General features: G+C 30.3%; 1 protein-coding gene and 1 long non-coding RNA gene across 3 annotated transcripts; one reads left to right on the top strand and one right to left on the bottom strand.

The window, feature by feature from the left end:
- Positions 1–11912: 11912 nt before the first annotated feature.
- LOC112789923 (pentatricopeptide repeat-containing protein At4g04790, mitochondrial) lies at positions 11913–21344 on the top strand. 2 transcript variants are annotated; one of them, XM_025832093.3, is made up of 6 exons: positions 11913–12291; positions 12658–12717; positions 12866–13519; positions 14045–14224; positions 20109–20173; positions 20999–21344. In XM_025832093.3, exons 1-6 carry the CDS (start codon positions 12123–12125, stop codon positions 21107–21109), a joined length of 1239 nt encoding a protein of 412 aa, XP_025687878.1. In that variant the 5' UTR covers positions 11913–12122; the 3' UTR covers positions 21110–21344. The 2 variants fall into 2 exon arrangements, with proteins under 2 accessions (XP_025687878.1, XP_072088728.1); XM_072232627.1 differs by lacking the exons at positions 20109–20173; positions 20999–21344 and adding an exon at positions 15207–15460 and having other exon boundaries at positions 11940–12291.
- On the bottom strand, positions 15734–18656 carry LOC112789924 (uncharacterized). Its single transcript, XR_003196448.2, has 3 exons — positions 18474–18656; positions 18323–18377; positions 15734–16001 (listed from the first exon to the last, which is right to left on the bottom strand). It is a non-coding gene; the product is annotated as an uncharacterized lncRNA (long non-coding RNA).
- Positions 21345–27013: the final 5669 nt, after the last annotated feature.

Raw genomic sequence — 27013 nt, 5'->3', positions numbered from 1 at the left:
ACTGGAAAAACTGATAGGTGTCAGATGGGGAAGCATCTGGAAATATAACCAGCTTTGTTAGCTGTTCTTTGGCAATAGGATAATATCCCAAGATTGCCCTTTTTTCTTCAGTCCAATTCAAGACTATGTTAAGGGTTTCTCTGGGATTTGATCTACAGACCCTTTTCTTTTCTTTGATTTCAGCCCTTGTAGGAATGTTTCTTATTATTCCTGTTCTCTGGGTTTGAATTGGAGCTTTATCTGCTCTTTTTAGGGTTTGCTCTGGATGAAGAGCTTCATATTCCCTGAAAGATTCCTTTGCTTCTTCCAGTGTTAAAAACCCTCCTTTATGAATTATCCTTGATTGATGTGTAAATGGTGCTGCTTTTTCCCAGGCATCATATACTCCTTTCATGGGGCCATTATAAATTACATAATATTTTTTATCTTGGGTAGATTTTTTGATAATTTCAGCAATTGTTTTATTTTCTGGAATTTTTTCTTCACCTGATTTGTCCACCACGCTTAGCTGGCTGAACTCTGATGATTTTGGTTGTTGTGTTGATTTCATTGCTTCGATGGCCTTCTTGAGGGATTGGATCTGTGTCCTTATTTGCTGACAATGCTTGCATTTTTCGAGTTCTTGTTCGTATTTCTGAATTTCTTGATCTAATGCGTTGTAGACGAACTCCATTCCCTTGTTAATGTATCTGTAATAACATTTTTGTCACCCTTAATATATTCAATTTTTATTGGATATTGTAACAAAAATAATTGCCATCTTACCAATCGTCCATGATTATAATCAACTTTTAAATTATATCGTATAAAACCTGTTAGGTAACTTGAATCTGTCCTTAATGTAAATTCTCTGGGTAGTAAATCAATTTTCCATTTCTTAAGAGATTTAATTGCTGCTAGAGTTTCCTTTTCATGAGTGGTATATCTCTGTTCTGTTGGAGTGAAAGTCCCTGAAATATACCTGCAAAGTAATTCCTATGGGGAATATTTAGAATCTAGTGATTCTTTTTCTCGTTCCAAACTTTTTATAGCTTTCTTAGCTTTTAGACATCCTGACCAGGTTATGTCTGAGGCATCTGTTTCTACTATTAAGTAATCATTTTCTTCTGGAATATAAAGTTCTGGAAGTTTTTCACATAATTCTTTAATTCTTTGAATTTGCATACTATCTTTTTCATCCCATTTCCATTCTTTTTTAGTACTTATTTTTGGAAATAAGCTTTTAGTGTATTCTGTTATATTCTTTAAAAATCCTTGATCAGAAATATAATTTATACACCCCAAAAATCTTTGTAATTATTTTCTATCTTCTATTTTATTAGGAAATAAATTTACCTTTTCTAGAACATTTGGTTGAAGTTTTAACTTTCCTTGGGTGGATAGAATTAATCCAAGAAACTCTATTTCTTGTTTTGCTATTCTTGCTTTCTTTTTGCTAAAAACTAATCCTTTTTCTTTACATCTTTCTAAAACTATTAATAATTTTTGAAGATGATCTTCCTTATCTTGTTTTGTAAAAACTAGTATATCATCAATGTACACTAAAACAAATTCATTTAACTCTTTTAGATTTTCTTCCCTAAATATTTGATAAATACCTGTGGCTTGTTTTAATCCGAATGGTAATACATTCCATTCATAGAGCAACACACTTGTTGATTCTTTTGTTGGGCAAGTAAAAGCAGTTAATTTCTTTGTTTCTTCGTCTAAACGAAGTTGCCAATATCCTGATTTTGCATCAAGAGTGAAAACTAAGTTGCTCCTTTGATTTTTTCTAAAATAGAATCTTTTCTTGGAAGTTTATGAGCATCACCAATAGTTGCTTCATTCATCTTCTTATAGTTAATAACCATTCTTCGTTTTTTCCTTTTAATTTCATTATTGTTTTCCACATAAAAGGCTGGAGCCGCATGAGGACTTTTACTTAATCTTATAATTCCTTTTTCCAAAAGATCTCTACATTCTAATGAGAACTCTTCTCTATCTCTTGCGGAATAGGAAATTTTATTTGGAACATTTATCTCTTTTGTAGGGTCTTTTAATTTAATGCTTACTAATTCGTTATTTGTATTTTTAGTATCTAAAGGATTTTCAGCACAAATTTCATCCAGAAGTTCTTCTATCTTTGTTTCAAGATTATTTTTTTGAATTTTTATCTGAAAGTATAAATTTAAATAACATGTCTCTAATATAGAAAATATTTTAAATTTTAGAATCTTATCTATAGTAGTGGTTGGTATTTTTATACGTTTCGATTTTTGATTTATTGAAGAATCGTGTGGAGCTTTTAAAACTATATATGTTAATTCTTGAATGAATGGATGATATAGCTTTAAAAAGTTATTTCCTATGATAAAATCCATTCCAAAATCTAACATATATATAGATGGAACAATGAACCTATAATTTTGAATAAAAATTTCAGCCATCTCTGCTTTTTGGTCAATTTTATATATTGATTTGTCAGCTATTCTAACTCTTAATAGTTTCTTTAATTTTTTCCAATCAAGTTTTATATTTGAACTAGCAAAGCATTGTGTTGCTCCAGAATCTATGAAAGCATTTATAAACTTTTCTGTTATTTTTATAGTAATAAATGTGGCATTATTACTCAATCTCTGAGTTTGTTTCTGAGACATATTCAAAAATATAGTCTAAGTTATCATCAGATTCCTCTAATGGTTCCATGAAACAAGACTTAGCAATTTCTATTTGTTTAGTAAGATTCTTTTTATCCTTCTTTTTTGGACATTCATTTGCATAGTGTCCTTCTTCTTGGCAATACCAACACTTACAATTTTCTTTTTTATTTGGGCAATAGTTATTTTTTTGTCTTTTGTTTTTATTGTTATTTTCCTTCCTAAAATACTTTTTTTTTCTCCAGTTTGGATAATATTTTCTTTTTCTAAATTGATATTTTCTTTTTCTTTAAAGGTTTTTATTAAGACCATATTTTTGAGGTATCTCTTCATTATCCTGACAGCAAATTCTAATTATATTTGCAAATCTTTTTTGAGTTGCTTCTTGCATACAACGTTCTTTTATTTCCTCTCTTATTGCAGAGGTTGCTCCACCAAAATTATTTTCAATTGTCCCTTTATTTATTTCTCTTATAAATCTTCCCATTATAAATTCATTAGCAGGATATGGAAGTTTTGTTATATACATACTAAGATAATGATTTTTATCTTCTTCTTTTAATTTGTAATAATGTATTCTATATTCACATATATAAGATTCCACATTACATAGATCATATATCTGAATATTAGCTAAATGGTTTTTTGCTTTTTGATATTCTTTATTATAGACTTCTTGTCTATGATCTATAATATTTTTTCCAAAAAATTCTTTATATAGAATCATCATTATATATAATATTTTATCATAAGCTGTTGTTTTTGTTGTTAAATCTTCTATTATTTGGTTTTCTATTGATGTCATATAATCTCTTATAGTTCCTTTAGTATGAAACCCTATGTAATTTCAAATATCTCTTCCAGACAAATCACTAAGCTTTGGATTAGTAAAAACTTCTAATAAAAAGGAATTCAACCAATTTTCGAAAATTTCTTTTTCATTCTTTTTACAGTCTAAATCAAGCATTCTTTCTCCTTCCACTTTCTGGATTTTAGGAACGTATTTTGATGGTATTTTTGTATATTTTGAATCTTTATTTATAAACCCTTTTTTAAAAGCATAATTATCAAAACCTGTTTCCCATTTAAATTGAGATTGATTATCTTTAGATGTTCCAGCTTCATTTTTTACTTGTATTGGAATTGCTGGTTCTTCGTCACTTGAATAATCTAGGATGTGTTCTTCATTTTCTATATTTTCAGAATTTACTAATTCTTCTTCTATTTGAAATCCTTGTTCCATAATATTATTTTTTTGAGTCATTTTTAATTGTTTAAAAAGCATTGTAACTTCTTCTAATTTTTCCTCAATATTCATAATTTTAGTGGTGGTTTTACTTTTAAATCTGTTATGTTGATTATATTTTGAAATTTTTCTTCTTTGGGATTCTCTTTTTCCTTATTTCTTTGAAATTTTATGGATACTAATATTTCTTCAAGCATATCTACTATAGAATTTAATTGTGAGTTAAAAGTATGATAAAGATGTGGGGAATCATTTCCATGGTAACATTTCTTAGAAATTCCGTGTGAAAAATAAGTTTTTTTAGGTTTTTGAAGTCCTTCAATAAAACTTATAGTAAAATAAAGATTTTGAGAAAAATCATTTTGTATTGATTTTAAGAATTCAGTGTCATTACAGTTAACATTAGTTAAAATCATTAATTTTTGATCTATTAATTTTGATAACTTAATTATTTCTTCTCTTAAATCTTCTAATTTACTTTTTTCCATTAAGTGACGCTTTTCTTTGTGAAGAATTACGATTTAAAGTATGACTTTAGAAAGTGTGGTGTAAGCAAATCTTTAAACTTAGATCTATATACTATAATTCTCTATAATTTTATGGTTAATCATTTGTTTTTTAGTGAGCTAGTAATTAACAATATTATCCTTGTAAAAGCTTTTGAAAGACAAAAAGAGACAGCTGCAATACACTGAAACTTTAATGAAAGCCATAAAAATTGTAACTATTTTTCTTATTTTTTTCACCATTATTATTGCAACATGTGTCATCTCATAGTTCCTATTTATTAATGTTCAATAATAAAAAAATAATTTTATATATTCAAATTTTTTTATTAACCAAATCCAATTAAATAAGTTTAATATAATAAAAATTATTTATAACTAATATTATTTAACTTAGTTACAGTTGGTTTATAAAAAGATTTAGATGTATAATATTAGTTATAATAAAATATTAAAAACCAAAAAATATAATTAAAAAAAAGTTTATTTATTTTGTACTCTTAAAACATAAATTAAGATTATAAAATTAAAATTTTTTATTATAAATATAAAAACTTTAAACTTTAATGAATTTATTTTGTATTTATTAAATAAAAATATTTAAAATTTTTCACTAAAAATAAATTTATTATATGTCTTTATAACATGCATTAACCAAATTCGTAAATAAAATACATTATTTATTATATCTAATTTGGTAACTCCACTTTTTTTTCATGTCATTCGCTACTTACAATAATTTCATATTTTTTCATATTTCCTGAATTTTAAATTATTTGACATTAATTTTCTTACGATCAATATACTTTTTAGAAAAAAAAAATTATTACTGCTCTAAACTTGTGTTATCAATATTCTCTTAGAAATTAAAATTAATATTTATTTTTTTCAATAAACACTATATCTACTTTGGGTTAATGCAAATAAAATCACTAAATTTTATAATTACTAATATTCGTTCTATTATATTTATTTTTCTAATTTCTTACAAAAATACACAAAGAATAAAAAATCTGTTTTATTTTTCTTAATTACTGCATATTACAACAACATCACAAACAATAGTATACTTGAATATTAATATTTCTACCTCTCAGAAAAATAATTTAACTGACTTTCTTTAAAATTTTGGTCTATTTCGACTAAAAAAAGTATAAACTAAAACTTTAGTTAATCATTTAGACGAGTCTTTTAAAAAAATATTCCTAAACTAATATTTTATTGATCTCGACTTAGTTTGTAAAATAATTTTGTTCTTATATCATATTTGTAAAATAATTTTTACTATGATATAATAATTAATAATATATACCTGATGATTATCATAGACGATTTTACTGTTATTGGTAATATTATTTTTATAATTTAAAATTTAGGAATAGAAATTTTTTTTAAAATAATCTTTAAAGTATTGTAACTTGTAAAGGAGATATTTTGCAAAGTATTTTATAAATAATTATAAAAATAATAAAATTATCAATAATAATTTACAAATTTAAAGTATAATAGCAAAAAATATAAATAGTAGCCATATCAATAATTAAGTACATGTATGTATAATAATATTTATAAACGTTACTTTCAAAAATATAAACTAGATAAAAACGATAATATATATAATATAAAAATACATTTAGAAATTTTTTAATATATATATATATATATATAATTGATTATTATTAAAAAGTATTATTATCATAAAATGACATAAGCGAAACAATATATTACAAAATCAATAGTTTATTTGTCTAAAAAATAAAAATCAATGACTTAGTTGGTATTCTCATTTTATCTTTATTCTCATTTTATCTTTAGACTAAAACGTTTTTTTATACACAACAGATAAATAAATAATTAATTAATTTTTTTGTTAATATTAAAATAAATAATAAATTTGAAAGAATATTTTTACTCTATTATTTTGTAGGGGTCAACAAAATGCATTTTCAACCCATAATAATATTGGTTGGCTCACCCCTTTAAAATTATACATGCACATTAAGTCAATTCATCGGACTAAAGATAAGATAATAGTGACATGCTTATCTCTACAAAACCTATAATATTCTGCTGTAGTTGCAACTCTTTTATGTAGCTCTTTTTGCGTATATCACATAATGTATATTTTCTTATATCTAAACCGATAATTTTTTTAATATTAAATCTGAATGACTTTAAATTATGACATTTCAAACGTTTAAAAAAGAATAGGATATACCTGAAATGCTTCCTAAATTACATACTTGAACTCATGAAAAAGAGTTTGAAGAAGTTGGTGTCTTAGAGAGCAAAAACTGGCCCAAAAAAACAAAATCATTTTAAAAAAAGATGATGTGCACTGATAAGATCATTGGAGGAAAAAGAATCTAGTATCATGACGATGATAAGATTTAAGTTGGTTGACGAAAGATCAGGTCAAGTAGAAGAAAAAGGTATTGATAATACAAAAAAAGCAGAACAGAAAAGAGTAAGAGATGGTGAAAAAAATATCAGAATAACAGATGACAAGGCCAAAATGAAAAGTAAAGTAAAGCTGGCAGGCAACGGTGAAAAGAATCTAGATAAACATAAATAAAAGAAAAAATGGGAAGGCGAAAATAAAGTGTGTATAGGATAGAAAAAAACAGCCATAGACAGTAGATAAGAAAGCTAATAGGTGTTTGTGTTGATTCAAAATAAATCCAAATTAGTAGTAAATATATCGATAAAATTTGTTAGGAATCCATCGAGTAGGTTTTTGAGTTTATCGAAGATGATGATTGATGAACAAAGAAGATTGATAAAAAAAATTTTGTGTAAGACAAAATTTGACGATTGAAGTAATGGAAGGACTAGTAATTGAAATAATTAAAGACAGTTATTGTATTATTTATGTGGCGGAAACAGTTATATTTGGTTCTTTGTCTATAAAGCACGTGATTGAATTTGATTGGTTAAAGATTGCTATAAATAGACAAAGTTTAAAAGAAATAGAGGTTGAAATTTATTATTAAAAAAAAATCTCTTGTTTAAAATTTATTTTTTCTGTAAAATTTTTTCCATAGTCTTCACTTTCATTTAATTTTTCCTTGTAATTAATTTATTTTCTCTACAATTTTTTTTTATTTCAATGTATTCGAATTTTAAATTTCTTTGATAATGTTAAAAATGATTTATTGCTTTATTTAAATATAGCCATTTACTTTATTTATTTTTTTGTATCCTTTTCGTTCTAAATTTTATAGTTCATTAATTTTTATTTTTACGTTCTTTTTTTTTTTTATTATTAGTCTAACCTAAGTTTTTGATGTACAATTAAAAACTGAAATTTTTAAAGAAGAGTAAATTTTGCTTTGAGATCAGTAGAACTCAAATTTATTAAAAATTTGCATAACAGTTTGTAAGGATTAAAAATGATAGTTTATCATTATATATATGTGTACGTTTATGTGTGCCATACTTAGCAACTAATACTAGAATTTCACGTATATCCGTTTCAAAATTCAGTCCACAGATAAAATTTGCCATTATCCAAGTTAGAATGTCACCAAAAAAAAGTTAGAATAAGCTGGGCTTTCGCCTCATATTGACCTCCGTTGCTTGGCTCATACCAAAAACTTCAAGCAAAATTTTATTTTATTTAAAAATGTTTTATTTTTTTAACTAAATAGAAAAGAAAGAAAGAAAAAAGAGACAAAATCAAATTAATTGGCTAGGATCATATCTAAATCTATTAGATGTTGAAACTCATTCCATGGTTTGCTCCAATTCGAGTGAATGTCCGCGCCAGAAACAGCTGTTTTAGCCATACAATCTGCAGCACTATTTGCAGTCCTCTGAATTAAAAGAATAGAGACTCTCCAATTCCAATTCATAACCTCATGTATATGCTTTGCCAAATCCCATTCCGGAATATCCTTACCAAGCATTCTTTGGTTTATCAAGAAAAGAGCTTCTAAACCGTCTGTTTCGCAAATAACCTCACGAAATCCACTCTCCCAAGCAAGAAGTAAACATCTCCAAATTACATACAACAGCACACTTCGACTTTTCCAGTGCAACCTTTCAACCAACATCCATCAGGATTGCGAATGATACAACCAAAACCAGCGTAGCCAAAAGGAGCAAACCAACTAGCAAACAAAGTGAAGGAGGAGACAAAGATTGATGCATAGCAAAAATAGATCGGATCTAATCTATATATCTGCGTGTTTATTCGAATCTGATCAATAAGACTATCGGATTAGATTGAATTCGATCCGCACACTAATCGGATCGGATTGCGGATTTGTGTAGGTATCCGCATATTCGATCTGCATATTTGCGTATCCAAAAAAATAAAGAAATAAATAAGTAAATTTTTTTTCTGTTTTATTTTAAATAATAATTATCATATATGTTGTATTATTTTAATTTATTATTTTAAAAAAGTATGTTTAATATTATTTTAAGAGTAAACATATTTAAAAGAATATAAAAAATGAGTTTTATTGATTTTTTTAATAAAAATAAACTTTTAAAAATATTTTTGTTTTTGTGGATATAGTGCGGATCGGATTGGATCAGATCAGATTCAAACTTTAAAATTGTGGATATAGAATTCGATCCGATCCGCGTTCACCCCTAGTTTTGAGACTAAAGTTTCTAGTGAATAAAGGAAAAAAAATTGGCTCAAATATAAGAGAAAGGTAAGGAAATAATAATAATAATAAGGAAAAAAGACAAATAGGTCCCTGACTTTTTAAATTTTTGACAAATACATCTCTAACAAAATTTAAATACAAAAAAGTCTCTGACTTTAACAAACGGAGGACAATTTAATCCTTCAATCTATTTGCCTCTTATACACCAAACGAAACTAGCTGACGTGGATGAAACGGTATTCATATATCCGTTACGGTGCCACACTAGAAGGGGAATACAGTTCGAAAGACAAATAAGTCATTGACTTTATTTTGCAAATAAAGTTCGAAAGACAAATAGGTCTTTGAGAATTTAGTTCATTATACTTCTATATGTATCATACATTACTATCTAATTGAAATATACCTATATTATGTATCATATATTACTATCTAATTTAATAATCAAATGTGTCACATGACACTCTTATTAAAATTGAGAGAAAATATTTTTTTTTCAAAAGTAATAAACTCCCTTCTTAAATTCTCTCATCTACCTCTCTCTATTTTTTTATTTCTCTATATTATTTTTACTCTATATATAATTTATATTTTATATTAGTAATTTGACAAATCAAAATATATCATCCGATATTTTTTTACAATTAAAATATTTTAAATGTAAAAGTATACACGTTAAATTATTTTAAATTTTAGATAACGAATGTTAAAATTAATTATTAATAAAAAATTAGACTTTTTCATATAAAAATAATAACTAAAAATTTTATTATTTAATTTTTTATCTACAGATATCTTGGTCTTTTTAGCCAGAGACTTTTGTCAACTTACGACTTTTTTATAAAAGTAGTTTGATTTTATAAATCTTTTGTACCATACATAATTTATACTGTCAGAACAAAATGAACTATAATTTTAAAAAAATTATTCCGTAATGTTATTACGAATAAAAATACAAGTTCTAATATAATACACAAATGCACTAATGCTAACTTAATACATGAATGATGCACAAGTGAACTAATGCTAACTTGATGCATAAATGAACTGATGCTAACTAATGCCACTGGTATGATGAAAACTAAACTAATGTAATTTAACAAATTTCAATATAATACACAAATGCACTGATTCTAACTAATGTAAGAAAACTGAACTAATGCAATTTAAGAAAAAAAAGTAGAAACAGAATAAGTCCAATTTCTGTAATTTTACTACAAATAATCTAAATTGCAGAATATAACAAGTTAACTAGATTTCAAAATACAAGCATAATTTTATAAACTAAATTCTCATAATAGAAACATAATATAAGCATAATGAACTAAATTATCAAGGACCTATTTGTCCTTCGAACTTTATTCCCCTTCCAGCGTGGCACCGTGACGGACACCTGGACACCGTTTCATCCACGTCAGCAAGTTTCATTTGGTGTATGAGAGACAAATAGACGGAAGGATTAAATTGTCATCTATTTATTAAAGTTATGGACTTTTTTGTATTTAAAATTTGTTGGAGATGTATTTATCAAGGTTGTAAGAATCGAACTGGTCATTTAACCGATCAAGTGACTGGTTCAATGGTTTAATGGTCCAACTGAAATTCAACCGGAGTTGAACCGATTTAGTTAAAATATACAATAAAATTATAAAAAAAAATTCAATATATAATAACAATAGATTGAGTTTTCTTAATAGCAGAAGATTTGTTAACCAAACAGTTGTTCTTTTCATAAGACCATCTTAATCTTAGATTCATTGAACAATACATTGCCATGGCAATTGATTGTTACAGCTTTCATATGCAGCAATCATAAGGAGGGGGAACCATTAAACAGAGGATGTCCCTGTCTCCAGTAGAACCGTGTCAAATATTATCACAATTGTCGTTTCTTTTAATCAAAAGAGGCAGTAAGAATTAAATAAATAAATAAATACAATATCAAAAACTCGAATTCAGTACTTTCACATATCAATAAAACCTTAGCAACAAGAAGAAATAAGAGATCAGAGCTCAATTTTGTTAGATGATGAAGAAACAGAGGAAGAAAAATTTAATCTAATCGTAGATCCAATTGCGATACCAACTCACAAAGTTAACACAACAACATGCAAACAAAAGGATATGACAATTGCGGTGAGGAACACACAGCTGCGATGGTGCCTGGCGAAAAGAGGCAGAGGAAGGAGGAGATTGAGGGTGCTCCACTACCATCTCCAATCTTCAGTGGTGATGTCGCTAACGATGCTAGTAGTAGCGTAACGGTCGACGCCTCTGCAGAAGGGAAAGGGAAGGCGGTTGCAGTGATGGAGATGATGAACGTGACTCCACTAGATCTGATCTGCAACACCAGTGGTGCAGTGCTCCGAAAATCGAGATGAGCAAATAGCAGCTATATCGTTGCAGAGAGGAAGCAAGCGAACTTCTTTGGTGCGTGGGATTATGGAACCTATTTGGGAGGAGATCGCATAAGAAGATGAGGCTGGTGTGGTGGAACTTGGAAGAGAAATTAGGATTGAGTTGTGGTGGCTAGTGAATGAGGAAACTGGGTCTGGCTATTTGCATAAGGGGTTGGAAAATTGAGTTATCGGGTCAGTTAATAAGTGGTTTGGGCTTGTTTAGTTTTTTTTTTGGATCCATTGTAAAAAACTGTTAAAAACCCGGCTAGTTTGACCAATTTATTAATTAACCACCGATTCGACCAATTTTTTTACTGATTTTTTGCAGACTGATTTTTGGAATTAACCAAACCGACCTGATAACTGATTCCCAATAACCCAGTTGACCGGCTGATCCGATCCAATTTTTAAAATCATGGTATTTATAAAAGATTTAAAAAGTCAGGACTTATCTGTCTTTTTCCCTAATAATAATAGCAAATTCTTTTTCTTTTGTTCGTGCCGGGTCTGAGTTGCACTCTTCAATTGCATTCAAAGAGCCACTTGTATAACCAATCTTTGCCTCATGACTTGAGAAATCCGAACGCAGTGCAACACAACAAACCACCTCATTCTAAAATCCACACGCTAACCTATAACCATAAAAGAAAGAACAGAAGAAGCAAAACCCCCAACCGTCATCTTCACTTCCTCGTTTTTGTAGAACTTAGATGCGCGCCTCCACCATAAGAAAACTATGCACCCTCAGCACCCTATTTCGCCTTCACTCAACACGGAAAGCCAAGGCACTTGCCTCTTCCTCTTCCGTTTCCATTTCTGAGCACAATGCTTCTGAGTTCAACCACTCTTCTATCAACCTCAACCGTGTCTCTTCTCGAGGTAACCAAAAAAAAAACTTTTCCATATTTGCAAACAATACTCAATCATGTCTCAACTTTTTTTACCCCTAACCACCATTACCGTTGTTCCTCATTTCTCAGTAGCTTTTGAACTTCGTTGCATTAATGGATTTTGCTTCTTGGAATTGAGGGGAGAGAAACAGAATAATAATAATAATAATAATAATAATAATAATAATAATAAATAGAGTATAGTAGCTGGGTTTTTGTTTTCCACCTAAAGAGGATAATAATAATAATAATAACTGAACTTTGTGTGTGATCAAATGCTTTATTTTTTTGTTGCTGTATGATTGGGTTCCCTCTGTTGTGTTCGTAGTAACGTTTTTTTCTTTTGAATTTTTAGGTGCAGAGGATTCTCCTGATGATGATAATACGTCTTCCGAGGTTTCTTCTATAGTGTACAGTAAGTGTTTGTGAAATTTACTGTGAGAAATGCGGAGTACTAAAAGTTTTGACTTGGTTATGCTGCAATTTTGGAATGTTCCCAGACATCTTAAAATGGTTGATGCTAATCTTTTGGGGTGTGTCTGTGCACCCTTTTCGTTTTGCAGGTCCATCTCTGGCAGAGGAACATGTTGTCGTGAAAGAGGAACCTGTTGTCGAAGAAGTTGACTATGGCAAAGCAAAAATGGAAAAAGTAATAGATTTCACGTGGTCTCCTAATCTGTCTGCTGGCGACCTTTTGTTTAGACGGAAGGATGTTGTAGCCCATGAGAGAAAAAGCAAATGGATTCTTAAACTCAACCTCGAAGATCGTTCTGATAGGTTAGTTAAAATGTGTGCGAAAAAACTAGGAACAGGGGTGACCTTTGATGTGTTTCGTCAGCTGGGTCGAGAGACTGATGTGAAAGAGTTCAATGCATTAATAAAGATGAGTATACAGAAGGCAAGGACTACTAATAATGAATATGCTGCCATAGAAGAATTGAGTAAGGCTTTTCGCCTTTTAGAAAATATGAAGGAGTGCGGTTATAAGCTAGAAGAGGAAACGTATCAACCACTGCTTAGGTATGTCATAGACATGGGCATGGTTAAAGAGTTTCAACTTTTCTCCGATGTGGTCAGAGCTGAGAATCCCTGTTCAGTTTCACGGTTGGCTTACTATGAAATGTTGCTGTGGATAAGAGTTGAAGATGAAGAAATGATTCGGGATATTTGTGAATATATTACTGTAGAAGATGGCCAAGACACTTCTGCTATGCGAGGTTAGTGAATCTATGTTTCACGTGCATGAACTTTTTATAGTTTATTTCAGATAACAGTAACATGTATTTGAATCTACAGCACAGGTTTTTAGCAGTACCATGTGGGACATTCATGATTTGCTTTATTTTAATGTAGAGACTATGCTGATGCTTTTTACAGGAGATCCTTCTTCATTTGATTTGGGAACGTGTGCCATGCATTGTGAAATGGAAATACTAAATATGCTGCTTTAACTTGTTATCTTTGTTGGACATGGGTGTGCTTTGTCATTGTACTGCAATTAACAAGTTAGTCTTTGTTCACATCTTAGATATTAGAAACATGGTTTGAAAATTCATGCTAAATTGTATTCCCAGGACATAGTTAGCATCTAGCTTCATAATAATAGAAGTGATTGTGCCAAGCCTAACCTGACACATATTGATGCAATTTCACTTATTGTGTATGTTGACGTCCCATTGTAAAAGGAATTTTTGTCACATGTGGCACTAACATACGTTAATTGGAATCAAATCTTGTTGCAGAAAATTACTTATTGGCTCTTTGTGAAAGTGATCTGAAGACCCAGATTACAAATGCATTGAAAAATATAGACATAACAATGCTTTCATCTGCAAAATCTATAGCAAGTGTATTTCAATCATTAGGAAGGCTACAGTTGGAATCTCTTGCCAAGAATTTACTTTTGGATTTGAGAGCACGAGGTATGACTCTGACCTTATACTTATTTAAGCTCCTTTGAAATAATACAAGAGGAGGATTGTTCTGTTTTGAAAAGGAGTCTTTATACATGTGTATGTTAGTATGTATGCATGCATGTATTTGTTTTCCTTTTTTGTGTTTTGGATTCTCTTGTACTAATATATAGTACACGGATCCACTGCTGATCAAGTATAATCCAACTATTGCACTTGCTTAAGTAGTTATTATGTTGATAGTGACAAAATATACAACACATTGAGGGTATAGATCATACTATGCTAATCACGTAGTCATCATGTAATTATAACTTGAGAGTTAACCTTTGGCACTTCTTTACATTCATTTGCATCTGTGTAGAGACAGATTCAAAATCCTTTTCTATGTAGGGAGACTTCTCATTTAGTTAGCCTTTTCCACATCCTTAGAGATATCTTCTATCCACAACTTTTCAATCCAGAGTTTTTATCATGTTTAGGAATTCACCTAGTCTTGGGTCTCTTTAACTTTGTCATCCTGTCTCCTTGTCTAGGAAATAAGTCTTTGTCTCTTGTGTCTGTGTTAGGTACTTGGGTATTATGGGGTGCCCAAAGTCCCATATTGGGTAGTATGGGATGCTTGATGTCGTATTTAGGAGATTAGCTCTTCCCCCTTAACAGCTAGCTCTTAATGTTTGGTTTCCCTAAGGAGTAGGTATTTAACAGTCTGATAGAATATGTTCTTCTAAATCTTACTTTCAATTTCCTAGCCCATTCTTTCAACTAAATTCTTTTTTGCCTTGATATGTCCATTGGAAGTCCAAAGCTCCTAAAAGATTAAATCAGTTATTTGGGCAGTTGTGCTTAACAGATTAACACTAATGATGCATTGTGGGTTTGAAGACATTAAAGACTATTTCCCATGAGGATTATGTACAGTGCTAGTTTAGAATCAGTTGAATATTTGTTTTATGGCTAATTCTATAGATTTATGTGTTGGGTGTTCTAGATCTCTGGAGCAGTTCTAGTTGACTAGGTAAGTTGGTTTTGGGAGGAGGAAGGAAGCCAAATCTTTGCAGTAGTGTGCTATCTATGCCGCTAATTGGTGTATTTGGTTGGGGCATAACTATATTAGATAGCAAACACATGGATAAGAAAGTTTGGGCAGAATTGGATATTTGGCCTCTATTTGGTGTAAAACTCATGATTTTTTAGAGGGTTTCCCCTCTCAGACATTTATAGAATCTGAAAACTCCACTTCGTTAATAACTTGTTCTTTTTTCTGCTTTTGTTGTCTGTCTGAAAGACGTTTTGCTTATACATGTTGTAACACCCTAATTAGCCTAAGCTTTACCTCGCATCGTAAAGCAAAGTTAATCAGAGATTACAACAGTTCTAAGCTCATACATATAATATATATAGAAGGAATAGTATAATCTAGAAATCCGATGAATAATATAGCTCAAAAACAAGATTTGAAAAGCGCAAACGTACTAACGAAGCTACTATCTTAACGCACAAGAAACAGAGGTGATATAACAAAAGATAAGGAGTATAATATTATAATAATCTAGCCACGGCTCCCGGAATTTAAGCCGGCTAGTCATATATACAGATAATATAGAAACCAGACAGCAAAAACAGCTTATACAAGTTTCGTTCTCTAAATACATGCCTTTAGGCTAAAACAAAATACAAAATGAGAGATGTATAAACAAAGTAAACAAAAGACTCCAAAAGGTATCCGGATCCTCCGCTTCTGTCACCATCCAAGCAACTCACCGAGGTGGGTTGCGACCTGCATCTGAAAAACACAACAGAAATATGGTATGAGAACCGGAGGTTCTCAGTATGGTAACAGTGTTCAATAATGTAGGATATAAGACCCCGGGACGTCAAAGGCAATCTTAGACTTCATATCCATCACAAGATTCAAACTTAAAGCATACTAAAACAATAAACCATATATGTATGCAAACCTTATCATAAATAAACAGGGTATTCTATCTTAGGAGATTTCTATTCTAACCAAACACCGCTGTTCCACAGCCTTCACCAACCTATCTTCCATGCGATCCCATCGCCACTGCCTTCCGAACCTCCTCAATCCCAGTAGAAATCACAATTATATACAATGCAAGTAATACACAAGTAGAAGCATATAAGACAAGTAGTCAAGTAAGCAAATAGACATGTTGTTCAATTAGGCATACGATTACAAGTCGGCAAAGCAAACAAACAGTTAGAAAATGCACATGATGAATGCCTGTTCTACTGGCTGTGTTATCACATTGTCGGTTCAACTGCCAACCCGACACATCTCCATGGAAATGTTGCCCTTCGGAATTATCATATGGAAACTCCTGAGATATAGTGCTTGGATCACTGTCCAGGGTTTTGCATCTGCACGCTCTATTGATCCGAAGGGATGCGAGTGGGATACTCTTGCCTCAGACCTCACATTTCAACATAAGCGAGATTTAACCACCGTCCTTACGCCGCCACCACTACCTCAACAGGCGGGATCCAACCGCTGTCCTTGCCAGGCGCATAACGTCTCATAATCTCAATATAAAATAGTAGTTCAGTGGTTTTTCAGAAAACATTTTCAATACATCAGTGATTCCTTGTCACACATTCGAGTCCTCGACTCATTTCAACCACTGTCAGTTCACATTTTCATTCCGAATCCTCGACTCATTTCAACTACTGTCAATTCACATTTTCATTTTGAACTCCAACAGTTCTTCAATTCTCATCTCATACATCAACCATTCATCACATACCATCAAAACCATCCTCAGTGCATCAGAAACCTAATCATCCGTTTTCTAATTTTTCATAAAAATCATCAACTAAAATCCTTAGGTTATTACCCATGTTCTCATACTCAAAATTAAGCCTAAACGTCTTAAAATAGTGTTATAGAAGCTTACAATCTTGTGGGGAATGTAAAATAGTTTTAAACAAAGTTAAATTTGAGAAACAGGACGTGTGCGTACGCACAGGGGTGTGCGTGCGCACGCCCAGGAAAGTTTTAAAAAGTGTGCGTACGCAAAGAGGTGTGCATACGTACAGGTACCAAAATTCATAATATCTGTTCGCTCGCACAAGCTGTGCTAGCGTCCTCAACAGACTAGCATTCCTAACGTGTGCGTGCGCACTGGGCTGTGCGTACGTACAGGTTGCAAATCATCATTGGTATGTGCGCGCACCAGCTGTGCTAGCGCTGAGAACAGATTGCCTGCCTCTGCGTGTGCGTGCGGGCAGGTTAAAATTTTCGCAGAGGTGTGCGTGCGCACATACCAGAATGATCATAACTTCCTCTACAAAAATTCAAATTTTGCAAACTTTATGTCGATTTAAAGCGTTTTCAATGGACTTTAATTCTATAAACAAATTTCAACCAATTTTAAAAACCGAGGCAAAAGTTATGATCAGACAAAGTTCACAAAAAATTCCTTTTTACCCAACTTCCACATGTACCCAAATTTATCAAATTCACAAGCGACATCCAACTAGATCAATACCAAACCTCCATTTACAGTACAATTTACCCTCTTGGGTTACAATTCATCATTTATACAATCTTTCCATCTCAATTCATTACTCTCATCCATCAACATCAAAAGTGCAATACCACAATCAATCCCCATTCAACTTTTCCAACCACATTACCAAATCATCAACATTCAATATTACATATATCAACACAAATCACTTCTCAACTTCACATAATCATTCATCCTCATCATAACATTATCCATCATCATGAACAAACTCAAAAATCATCAATCCCTCATAAATCGTCACATATTATCATTCAACAACTCAATAACCATTTTAATTCAAACCTATCCTTGGGTCACTAGTCTAAGTTTTCATGAATATTATATACTACATAGAGGAATCCGAAACCATATCTTGGCCGATTCCCAATATGTCATCAACCCCAAAACGAGCACAAGCAAGCCTTCAATCACAATCTAAGCCACCAAGAACCTCCAACAAGCACCAACAATCACCAACAAGCTCAAATATCCAAACTAATACCACATATATCACATAAATCAAAACCTAATACTCAAAATTAGTCATTCTTACTAGGGTTCATGAGAATCTTACCTCATCCACTGAAATTTGGGCAAGAACCCAACATTTCGTCACTAAGGAGTAGCACCTAAACAACCAAAACACAAGGTTTTCTCAAGATCATCACTCATCAAACTCGAAATCTTAGGGCAGCAGAAGGGAAGAAGAATTTCGAAAAACTTACCACAAAGCTTAGATAGAATTAATGGGCTCGGCGAGAGCTTCACGTAGCCGCTGACGGCACGCGAATCGGAGTACCGTAGCTCGAGATATCACGGAATGAAGTGATGTGTGAATAGTGTCTCTTCTCCCTTCTCCCTCTTCTCTCAATTTTCTGGTGTGTGTGTGTTTAATGAAGGTGGAATGCTGAATGGGTTCATTAATGAGCCCTTATATATGTTGGGCTTGGGTCCAACTTGGGCCCAGTCCAACCCGTTAGCGTTTTTAGCCCGTTTGACCAAACTTCGGGCAAAACCTTTAAAATTAATGCCCGGTTTTCGACTTCTAATATTTTTCTAAGGTTTTTTACTGTTTCCACCCTTTCTCGCACAGCACTGGGCAGACTTGAACCGGTTCAACCGTTTCGACTGTCGGTTCGGCGGTTTTTCACGGTTTTTTGTAGAAAATATATTTTTTGACTCAGAAAGACCTACTGAGTCCAAAAATCATATTTAGATCCTCAAATTCTCACTCTAACTATTCGGAACCTACTTTGGGGCAATTAATTACTTAATTAAACAGTTAATTAAGCTCGGTTCTTACACATGTAATGCATAAAACAAATCTTTTGATAAATTCATTCGTCTAAATCTCTATGATCTGGTTGAAGCTTAATATTTGGGTCCACAAGATTCAAGAGTGTCACCGACCAGTCCCAATTTTGTCCAAAATATCAAGAACATATTTCTTCGAGAGATGATAACTTTGGTTTTTGATTGAGCTACTTCAATCCTGAGAAAAATTTTGCACCTATTCCTGTTGTATGATTCTAATACATACTCTGAGAAGGGTGGGAGCAAGAAAGAAGATTCTATTGAGGCAGCAACAGGGGGCCAATAGAATTCCTCCTTTACTAGCATGAATAGGAGACATAAAAGAGCAAATGGTGGGGAACCACCTGTGTAACTAATTAGGCCATGTGCAAGAGTTAGCGGATGGGTGTGTGATCCTGGGCCAATTCTGTTAGGGATGAGAGAGAGATTCTCGTTCTATAGAGGAAAGAGGGATAATGAGAAGGTAGGAACTAAGACAGAATTGGAAGTGGAGCATGGGAGTCTATCTAACACTACCATAGTGTTTTTCTGCTCTATAACTTCCTGCATTTCTAGTCTAATTCTAACTGGGGAAGGGGTGATTTCACACTAATTCATTCCTACCCCAGCTCTTCTAGTTCTATTGTTTATTTCTATCTCTTTTGCTTCCATTTGTTATAGATTCCTTTATAATCATTACATGTAATGGCAATATTATCCATGTAGGCAACTAGATTGATGGATTGACCAAAGGAAGCATGTTTTTAGAGCACCAACTCCAAACATTTAGAAAGGCACGCCATTTCTAATAGGCATTTCAAGTATTTGGGTTCAGAAGTTCAATTCCAATTATGAGTTAAATTCTAAAAACAAGTAGGGTTTGAGCCAAAATAAATTAAGACATTAGAAATCTATTTCCAAGCGGAAAGAATGAGTTGATGTTGAATTTGTTGAGTTCTGGTTCTGTACTTTTGTTTATCTAGGGAGTTGTGTTTTACTCTACAAAGTTGTCCTTAATGGTGGTCTTTTATAAGTAATTAGAGTTATTCATTTTTTATGTAATGCAGATTTTGATGAAGATGATATTTCAGGCTTCATTGCTGATTATGCTGTTAGCATTCCAAATTTATCGGTAAGGAACTTCTCATGAATGCTTCTGGTAACGTCCTTGATGTTGTGTGATGTCAGGAGGCTCGTCAGCATATCTATATTTTGCTGCCTTCTCTTTTTCCTCTTCCTTTTTTTTAGAAAATTTCATTAAGATGAGGAAAGGGAAAGACAAGATTGCGTGATAAGAGATCCCTTTCGAAAAGCAAAGCAAAAAAACGATTTATCTAGAAAGCATAGTTTTCCAATCTCTCAACATGTCTGAAACGGAAGTCCTTGACCTATGTTTTAACTTTTACGTTTTCAAGATAATTGAGACTTGAATCACTGGATGTTATATAAATCTAGTTGGTCGGTAAGTTTGCGTATATTTTACCTGGGACAAACAAACTTTTCCATTTTCCATATCTATAAAATGACCGATGTGCATCCAAAATTATTTAAAACCGTTTTCGCCCACTTTTACTGATTTTGGCAAAAAGAAGTGGTACACATGCTAGTTGAACAGTGGACGGATATGTACCTTAATAAGTGTCTGAGCAGATATAAATCCCTGGAAGTGATCATATCTTCTTAAATCCAGTTATATAGTATATGCATTATTCAATTTATATATTATGCAGAATTGTTTGCTGAAAGTTGGTAGATAATTCTGAGGGCATGAGGGGAATAGTAGGGTGCTGCTGGAAATGGGCTTCTCCCATGCCCCTAATCACAAAATGTTAATAAATTGTGATCTTATTTCAGAGATGTGGGAAGAAGTTTCAGTTTCAAAGGTGGTGTTTGGCATAACATTTCCTAAAATAATTTCTTTTTAAGAAAATTTTCTTTCTTTCGTTTTTTTGCTTAGGTTGAAGATATCATCTCAAAATTCAAGAGTTTGCATGATCTGTTGGAAGTTTTACATTCATCGTCATCATATGAAAAGCTGATTATGTATTGCTGTGATTTAGATATATGAGTATCATTTGGTTACAAGAGCCTTGTCCATCAGATTGAAAAAGGATGGTAGAGTGAAAATGATAACAAGACCTTTAGAACCGCTGGAGTGCACTCATTTGCCTGACCATAATATGAAGAGCAAACTTTTGACAAGATGATGAATAGTAATCTGTTTATTCATGTATTTATTAAAAAGAACGAGTCACTCAATAGTGTGATTTTTTAATATAATTTATTCTTAAGTCTTGTCATAACTCCACTAGTTCCACAACGCTTCTTCCTTTGTTCTGTCTACTGACATTTGAGGGCTTGTCTTGTCAAAAGGATATAAATTCATAAGGAAAGAGTAGAAAGAAATAAATTAAGGGAATACTACGGTATAGATGTAAATCTGTACAGATATATACGGATTTTCCATTTTAATCACATATATAGCAACACGTGGTATGAAGTGTAGCAGGAGCTTGATAGAGAATATCAAAGGTGGCTCAGAACTAGTTTGGAAGCCAATATGAATAATGAGTTTGGAAATCATTTCTTCCTTAGCTGGTAACGTGCAAAATATGAGATTTTTTTTTCTTTTTATGAGAAAGGTGGGATCATAAGAGTAAAAATCGAATATAACCAAGAACAAGAAATGCTGTTGGAATCCTATGAAAAATATTGAATTGAATTTCTTGCACTAAAATTAAATTTGTACATAATTTGATACTCTAAAGTCATATGAAATTTTAGAATCTTTTAACTAAAAAAAATGAAAAAAACGTTTGTATTTAATACCCCATAATTCAAAAGAAAAAGAAAAAAGAGTATTAAAATTGTTTGTTTTATTATTTTAATTTTAATTTATTTTATTTTTTAAATGACATTAAATTATTATAAAATTATGAAAAACAAAAACCAGAGTTAAAGGAATTGAAAAAAAAAATTAAATACTCCTTTAGGATTAATTTAAAATATTAAAATATCTCTTAACATTAAATTTATTTAATTTGAATTAAAAATTTAATACAATTACAGAAAAATAAAACAAATTTATAATTAATTTTAAGAGGACAAAAATTTCTTTTTAAATAAAACATATTTTGTGTAAGTATATATTTATGAAATAATATTAAAAAATTTTTATATAAAAAAATAAATATAAATTGTATGTATATAAACACAAAAATTTATGTTTTTTATATTATTTATCTTACTTTAATATAATATAATTTGAATTAAATAGATTTATATTATATTTAAAATTTAAATTTTTTTATTATTTAAATTCTATTAAAGAGAAGGATAAATGATTGACAGAGGTAGAACCATGCGAGTTGGGGAAAAAGGCCATCGATGAATGCGTGATTGGTGAGAACCAAGGCAGAAGCCTAGTGGAGCATGGTAACGGGTATTGGTGAGAAAGAATTAGTGGGAAAGAAATGAGGTAAAGTGAGAAAGAAACAAAGACAAATTAGAGCGACGTGGCAGCGTTGAGTCTGCAAGTTGGTGTTGCAGCGAGACTTGCATAGGGCAGCGCCAATGTGTTGGTATCGTGGTGGGACGTCGACGGGTTAGTATGGCGGTGGGGCTTTGACGATCTAACATGGTAGAGGCACAATGATAGTATAACAGAGATAGGATTAAGGAGAGATAAGAGTGATATAAAGTAAGATGGCTAACTGACTTAGATAGAAAGAAAAGAGACAAAAATAAATAGATCAACTAAATTATATTATTAGAATTATTATTAAATCTTAGGTGTACTTAATTTAAATTAGCCATTATAATTCACATAAACTCATTATCTATTTTGTAATAGATAATAAAAAAGTTGACATAATATTTTATCTAAAATAATATAACAGATGAAAATATTTATGTTAACTACTCACGTATATATAATATCAAAGATGTAAATTTTAATATTTTGGAATAACTAATAACAAATAGCTAAGATTGATAATAATAATTAACAATGTCATTTTTATTAATATATCATTTATACAATTTTTATAAGTAAAAAAATTAAAATCACTAATATTTTTTTATTTTTATGCACAAACTTAATTTGAAAAATATACCTATAAAAATTTTAAATTTTAATTTTTAAAAAGATTAAAATACTTTTATAATTAATTTTTAAAAGAACAAAACAATTTTTGAAGATTGATTTTCAAAAAAAAAACTAAAATACCTTTTACTTTATTCTTAAAGGACTAAGATATCCTTTTAAACATTAATTTAAAAATACTAAATTATCCTTATATGATTAACTGAGGTTGATTGATTGTATTAGTAATTATGAATTTAAATTTAATATTAAAAATATTAAAATAATCTTTTATTTAATTCTAAAAGAATTAAAATAATATTTTAAGATTCATCTTACAAACATTAAAATTAACCCTTTAAAATTAAGGTTATCTAATTATATTAGAGATTATAATTCAACTTTTAAGAATACTAAAATAAAGATAGAGTTTGTTTTAGGAGACTAAAACGTCATTTAGCATGAATTTAAATAATTTTATTTTAATACTGTCACTGTAAAATAATTTTACGCATGCATCTAATTGTATAGCGACATGTTATAAAAAATAACTACGTTTTACTTTAATAGTATGAATGGTAGTTAAAAAGAAAGAATATAATTGAATGACTATATAAAATATTTTACATTGTCAGTGTATCAAAATTAAATTTTAATTTAAAAAGGCAAAAATATCATGATTTTTGATTGAATTATAAATTAGAAATTTGAATTGAAGTTTTAAAACATTAAAATATCATATCGATTATTTTAGTCAAAAGAATCATAAATCAAAATATTTTTAAAATAACTAAAAAAATTCTCTTACAAAACTAGAAGAGATTTTACAAAATAAAGAATAAAATATTAGAATTAAAATGATAAATATTTAATTAGAATATTTTTTAAACAACACACTTTTATGATTCTTTTGAATTATTCTTTTGATTACTAAACACATTTTTTTAGAAACTCTTACCTTTGATAATATTTTGAAGTTAAATCTCGGATTTTTATGTGTAGTTCATAAATAAAATTATTGAATTTTTATACTTGTTTTATTAGTGATTAAGTTTAGTTTGAAAATACTTGACGCAATAATAATATCTAATATTCTTAAATTTTTTAGTGATTTGAATAATTGTTTAATTTGAAATACTTGAAAAAATAATATTTTGTAACACTATTTTATAAAAAGATATCATTTACAATGCACTATTAACTATAAATTTTAACCAAAAAATATTTACCACTTATAATATTGATTAATACTAAAGGAGCAAGTCAACTATTAAAAAATATAAATATAATTGATTATTACAAAATGAAGTCAAATTATTCCAAAAAAATTTTATTATTTTCATAATAAATATTTAATCAATAATTTTGTGTAAAATAAAATTATACATTTAAATACCACTTAAAAATTAAAATATTGATTTTTGTGTTTTTATTTCTAGATATAATTATAGTTTTAATTTTTTTTATTACCACTATTTGCATAAAAACTCATACTTTTTTGTAAATTTTTTTCTTACGAGAACATAAATTTAGTATTTGTTAAATGTATGATAAAAGTGTGCTATGCATATTTAAATAAAAATAAAATTATTTAAGATGTTCAAATTAAAATTGATGAATATTTGAATTTATTTACTTTATGAAGATAAAAAACTAATTTTTTTGTTAAATCCTGATGAGATAAAACAAATGTTTTTTTTTCCTCAAAAATAATCTTCAAATCATCTTCAAAACAATTATTTAAGTTATATCAAAGAAAAAAAAATTAATACAACAAATAGCATGGCAATTGTGACAATTGTGAACCAGCTAAGCCAATGTTAAATTATTAATATACACTTGATTTTTAGTACAACAAATTTAATATTTTTCATTAGCTCTCAAGTAGTATTTAATGTTATTTAGCTACTATATGATCCTACTCCTCCCACGAAAAAAGAAAAAAATTGATTATTGTTGTGAAATAAATAAATAAGATAAATAAAAAAGTGGTAATATAAAATAAATAATATAATTAGATAAATCTAGTAATAATATTCACCACGATTTTAATATAATAAGAATGATTAATATATTACTAATATTATATGTTGTAGTATATATATATATATATATAAAAGAGAGAGAAGTATTTGATTGCAACGTAAAAAGAGAGAATTGATTTCTTATTGTTTGCTTGTGTATATTTTATTTGCCCCATACATGTTTTTATTGGCAAACAAAATTTGCTTTTTCAAACCTCATTAATTTCCTTCAACATAAAGACTTGTTCTTCTCAACATAGGAAAATTGAATTGCTCGTTAATGGACATCCATTCTTATCCATAGCATCCTCGTCACAACAGTCCCCCTTGAATGTCCATTTAGGATTATATCTCGTTAAAATCTTACTAAAGAAAAACCCAGTGAAAAAAAATCTTAGTGAAGGAAAAAGAGTACAAAATCCATTGTGGTAGAGACTGCCTCATTAAAAATCTTGTCAAGAAAAATCTAATGGGAAAAAAAACCTGACCAAGGAAAAAAGAGTACAGTCTCCCCCTTTTGTCGACATCATTTAATGTCTCGAAATCGGCGCATCCCAATCTCATGTACCAATCTTTCAAAGGAAGATTTTGGGAGTGACTTTGTAAATAAATCTGTCAGATTGTCACTTGAACGGATCTGTTGGACATCAATTGTCCCTTGATTTTGAAGATCATGAGTGAAGAAGAATTTGAGAGAAATATGCTTTGTTCTATTACCTTTGATGTATCCACCCTTAAGTTGAGCAGTACATGCTGCATTGTCTTCAAACACGACAGTTGGAGCTATCTTATGTCAATCAGTCCACATGATGACAGAATATATTGAATCAGACTCCTCAGCCAAAAAAATTTGCGACTAGCTTCATGTATCGCTAGTATTTTGGCATGATTAGAGGATGTTGCAGTAATCGTCTGTTTCGTGGACCTCCATGATATAGCTGTACCACCATATGTGAATAGGTATCCTATTTGAGATCTCCCTTTATGTGGATCAGACAAGTATCCAACATCTGCATAGCCAACTAATTGTGACTTGGATCCATAGGGATAAAACAATTCCATATCAACCGTTCCATGAAGATATCGAAAGATTTTGGCTCTGAACTAATGCTAGTAATTCACCGCGAATGATATGTTAGGTCGCGTATTATAAGCAAGATATATTAGTGCTCTAATGGCACTAAGATATGGTACTTCAGAACCAAGGATATCTTCATTTTCTTCTTTAGGATGAAATTGATCCTTTTTCACATCCAAAGATCTTACGATCATTGGGGTACTCAAGGGATGTGACTTATCCATATAAAATCTTTTCAAGATCTTTTCTGTATATGTTGTTTGATAAATAAAGATCTCATTTTTTGTATGCTCGATCTGCAGGCGAGACAAAATTTAGTTCTTCCAAGATCTTTCATCTCAAACTCTTCTTTTAGAGTTTTTATAATTGTTGGAATTTCTTCAAGAGTTCCAATGATATTTAAATCATCAACGTACACAGCAATTATAATGAATCCAGATGCAGTTTTCTTTATGAAAACACATGGACAAATATCATCATTCTTGAATCCATTTTTGGCCAAATACTCAGTAAGACGATTATACCACATTCGTCCAGATTGCTTTAGACCATATAAAGATCTTTGCAATTTAACTTAGTATAACCCCTGCGAATATTCATTGGATGGTTTAGATATCTTTAGTCCTTCAGGGACTTTCATATAGATATCCCGATCTAATGAGCCGTATAAGTAGGCTGTTACCACATTCATTAAATGCATATGCAGTTTATGATATGCAGATAAACTGACCAAATAATGAAATGTTATCGCATCCACTACAGGGGAATACATTTCTTCCTAATCTA

The sequence above is a fragment of the Arachis hypogaea genome, chromosome 3, assembly GCF_003086295.3.
Source record: "Arachis hypogaea cultivar Tifrunner chromosome 3, arahy.Tifrunner.gnm2.J5K5, whole genome shotgun sequence".
NCBI lineage: Eukaryota > Viridiplantae > Streptophyta > Magnoliopsida > Fabales > Fabaceae > Arachis > Arachis hypogaea.
The sequence above is the reverse complement of the archived record's forward strand: the minus strand, read 5'-3'. Positions and strand labels throughout refer to the sequence as shown.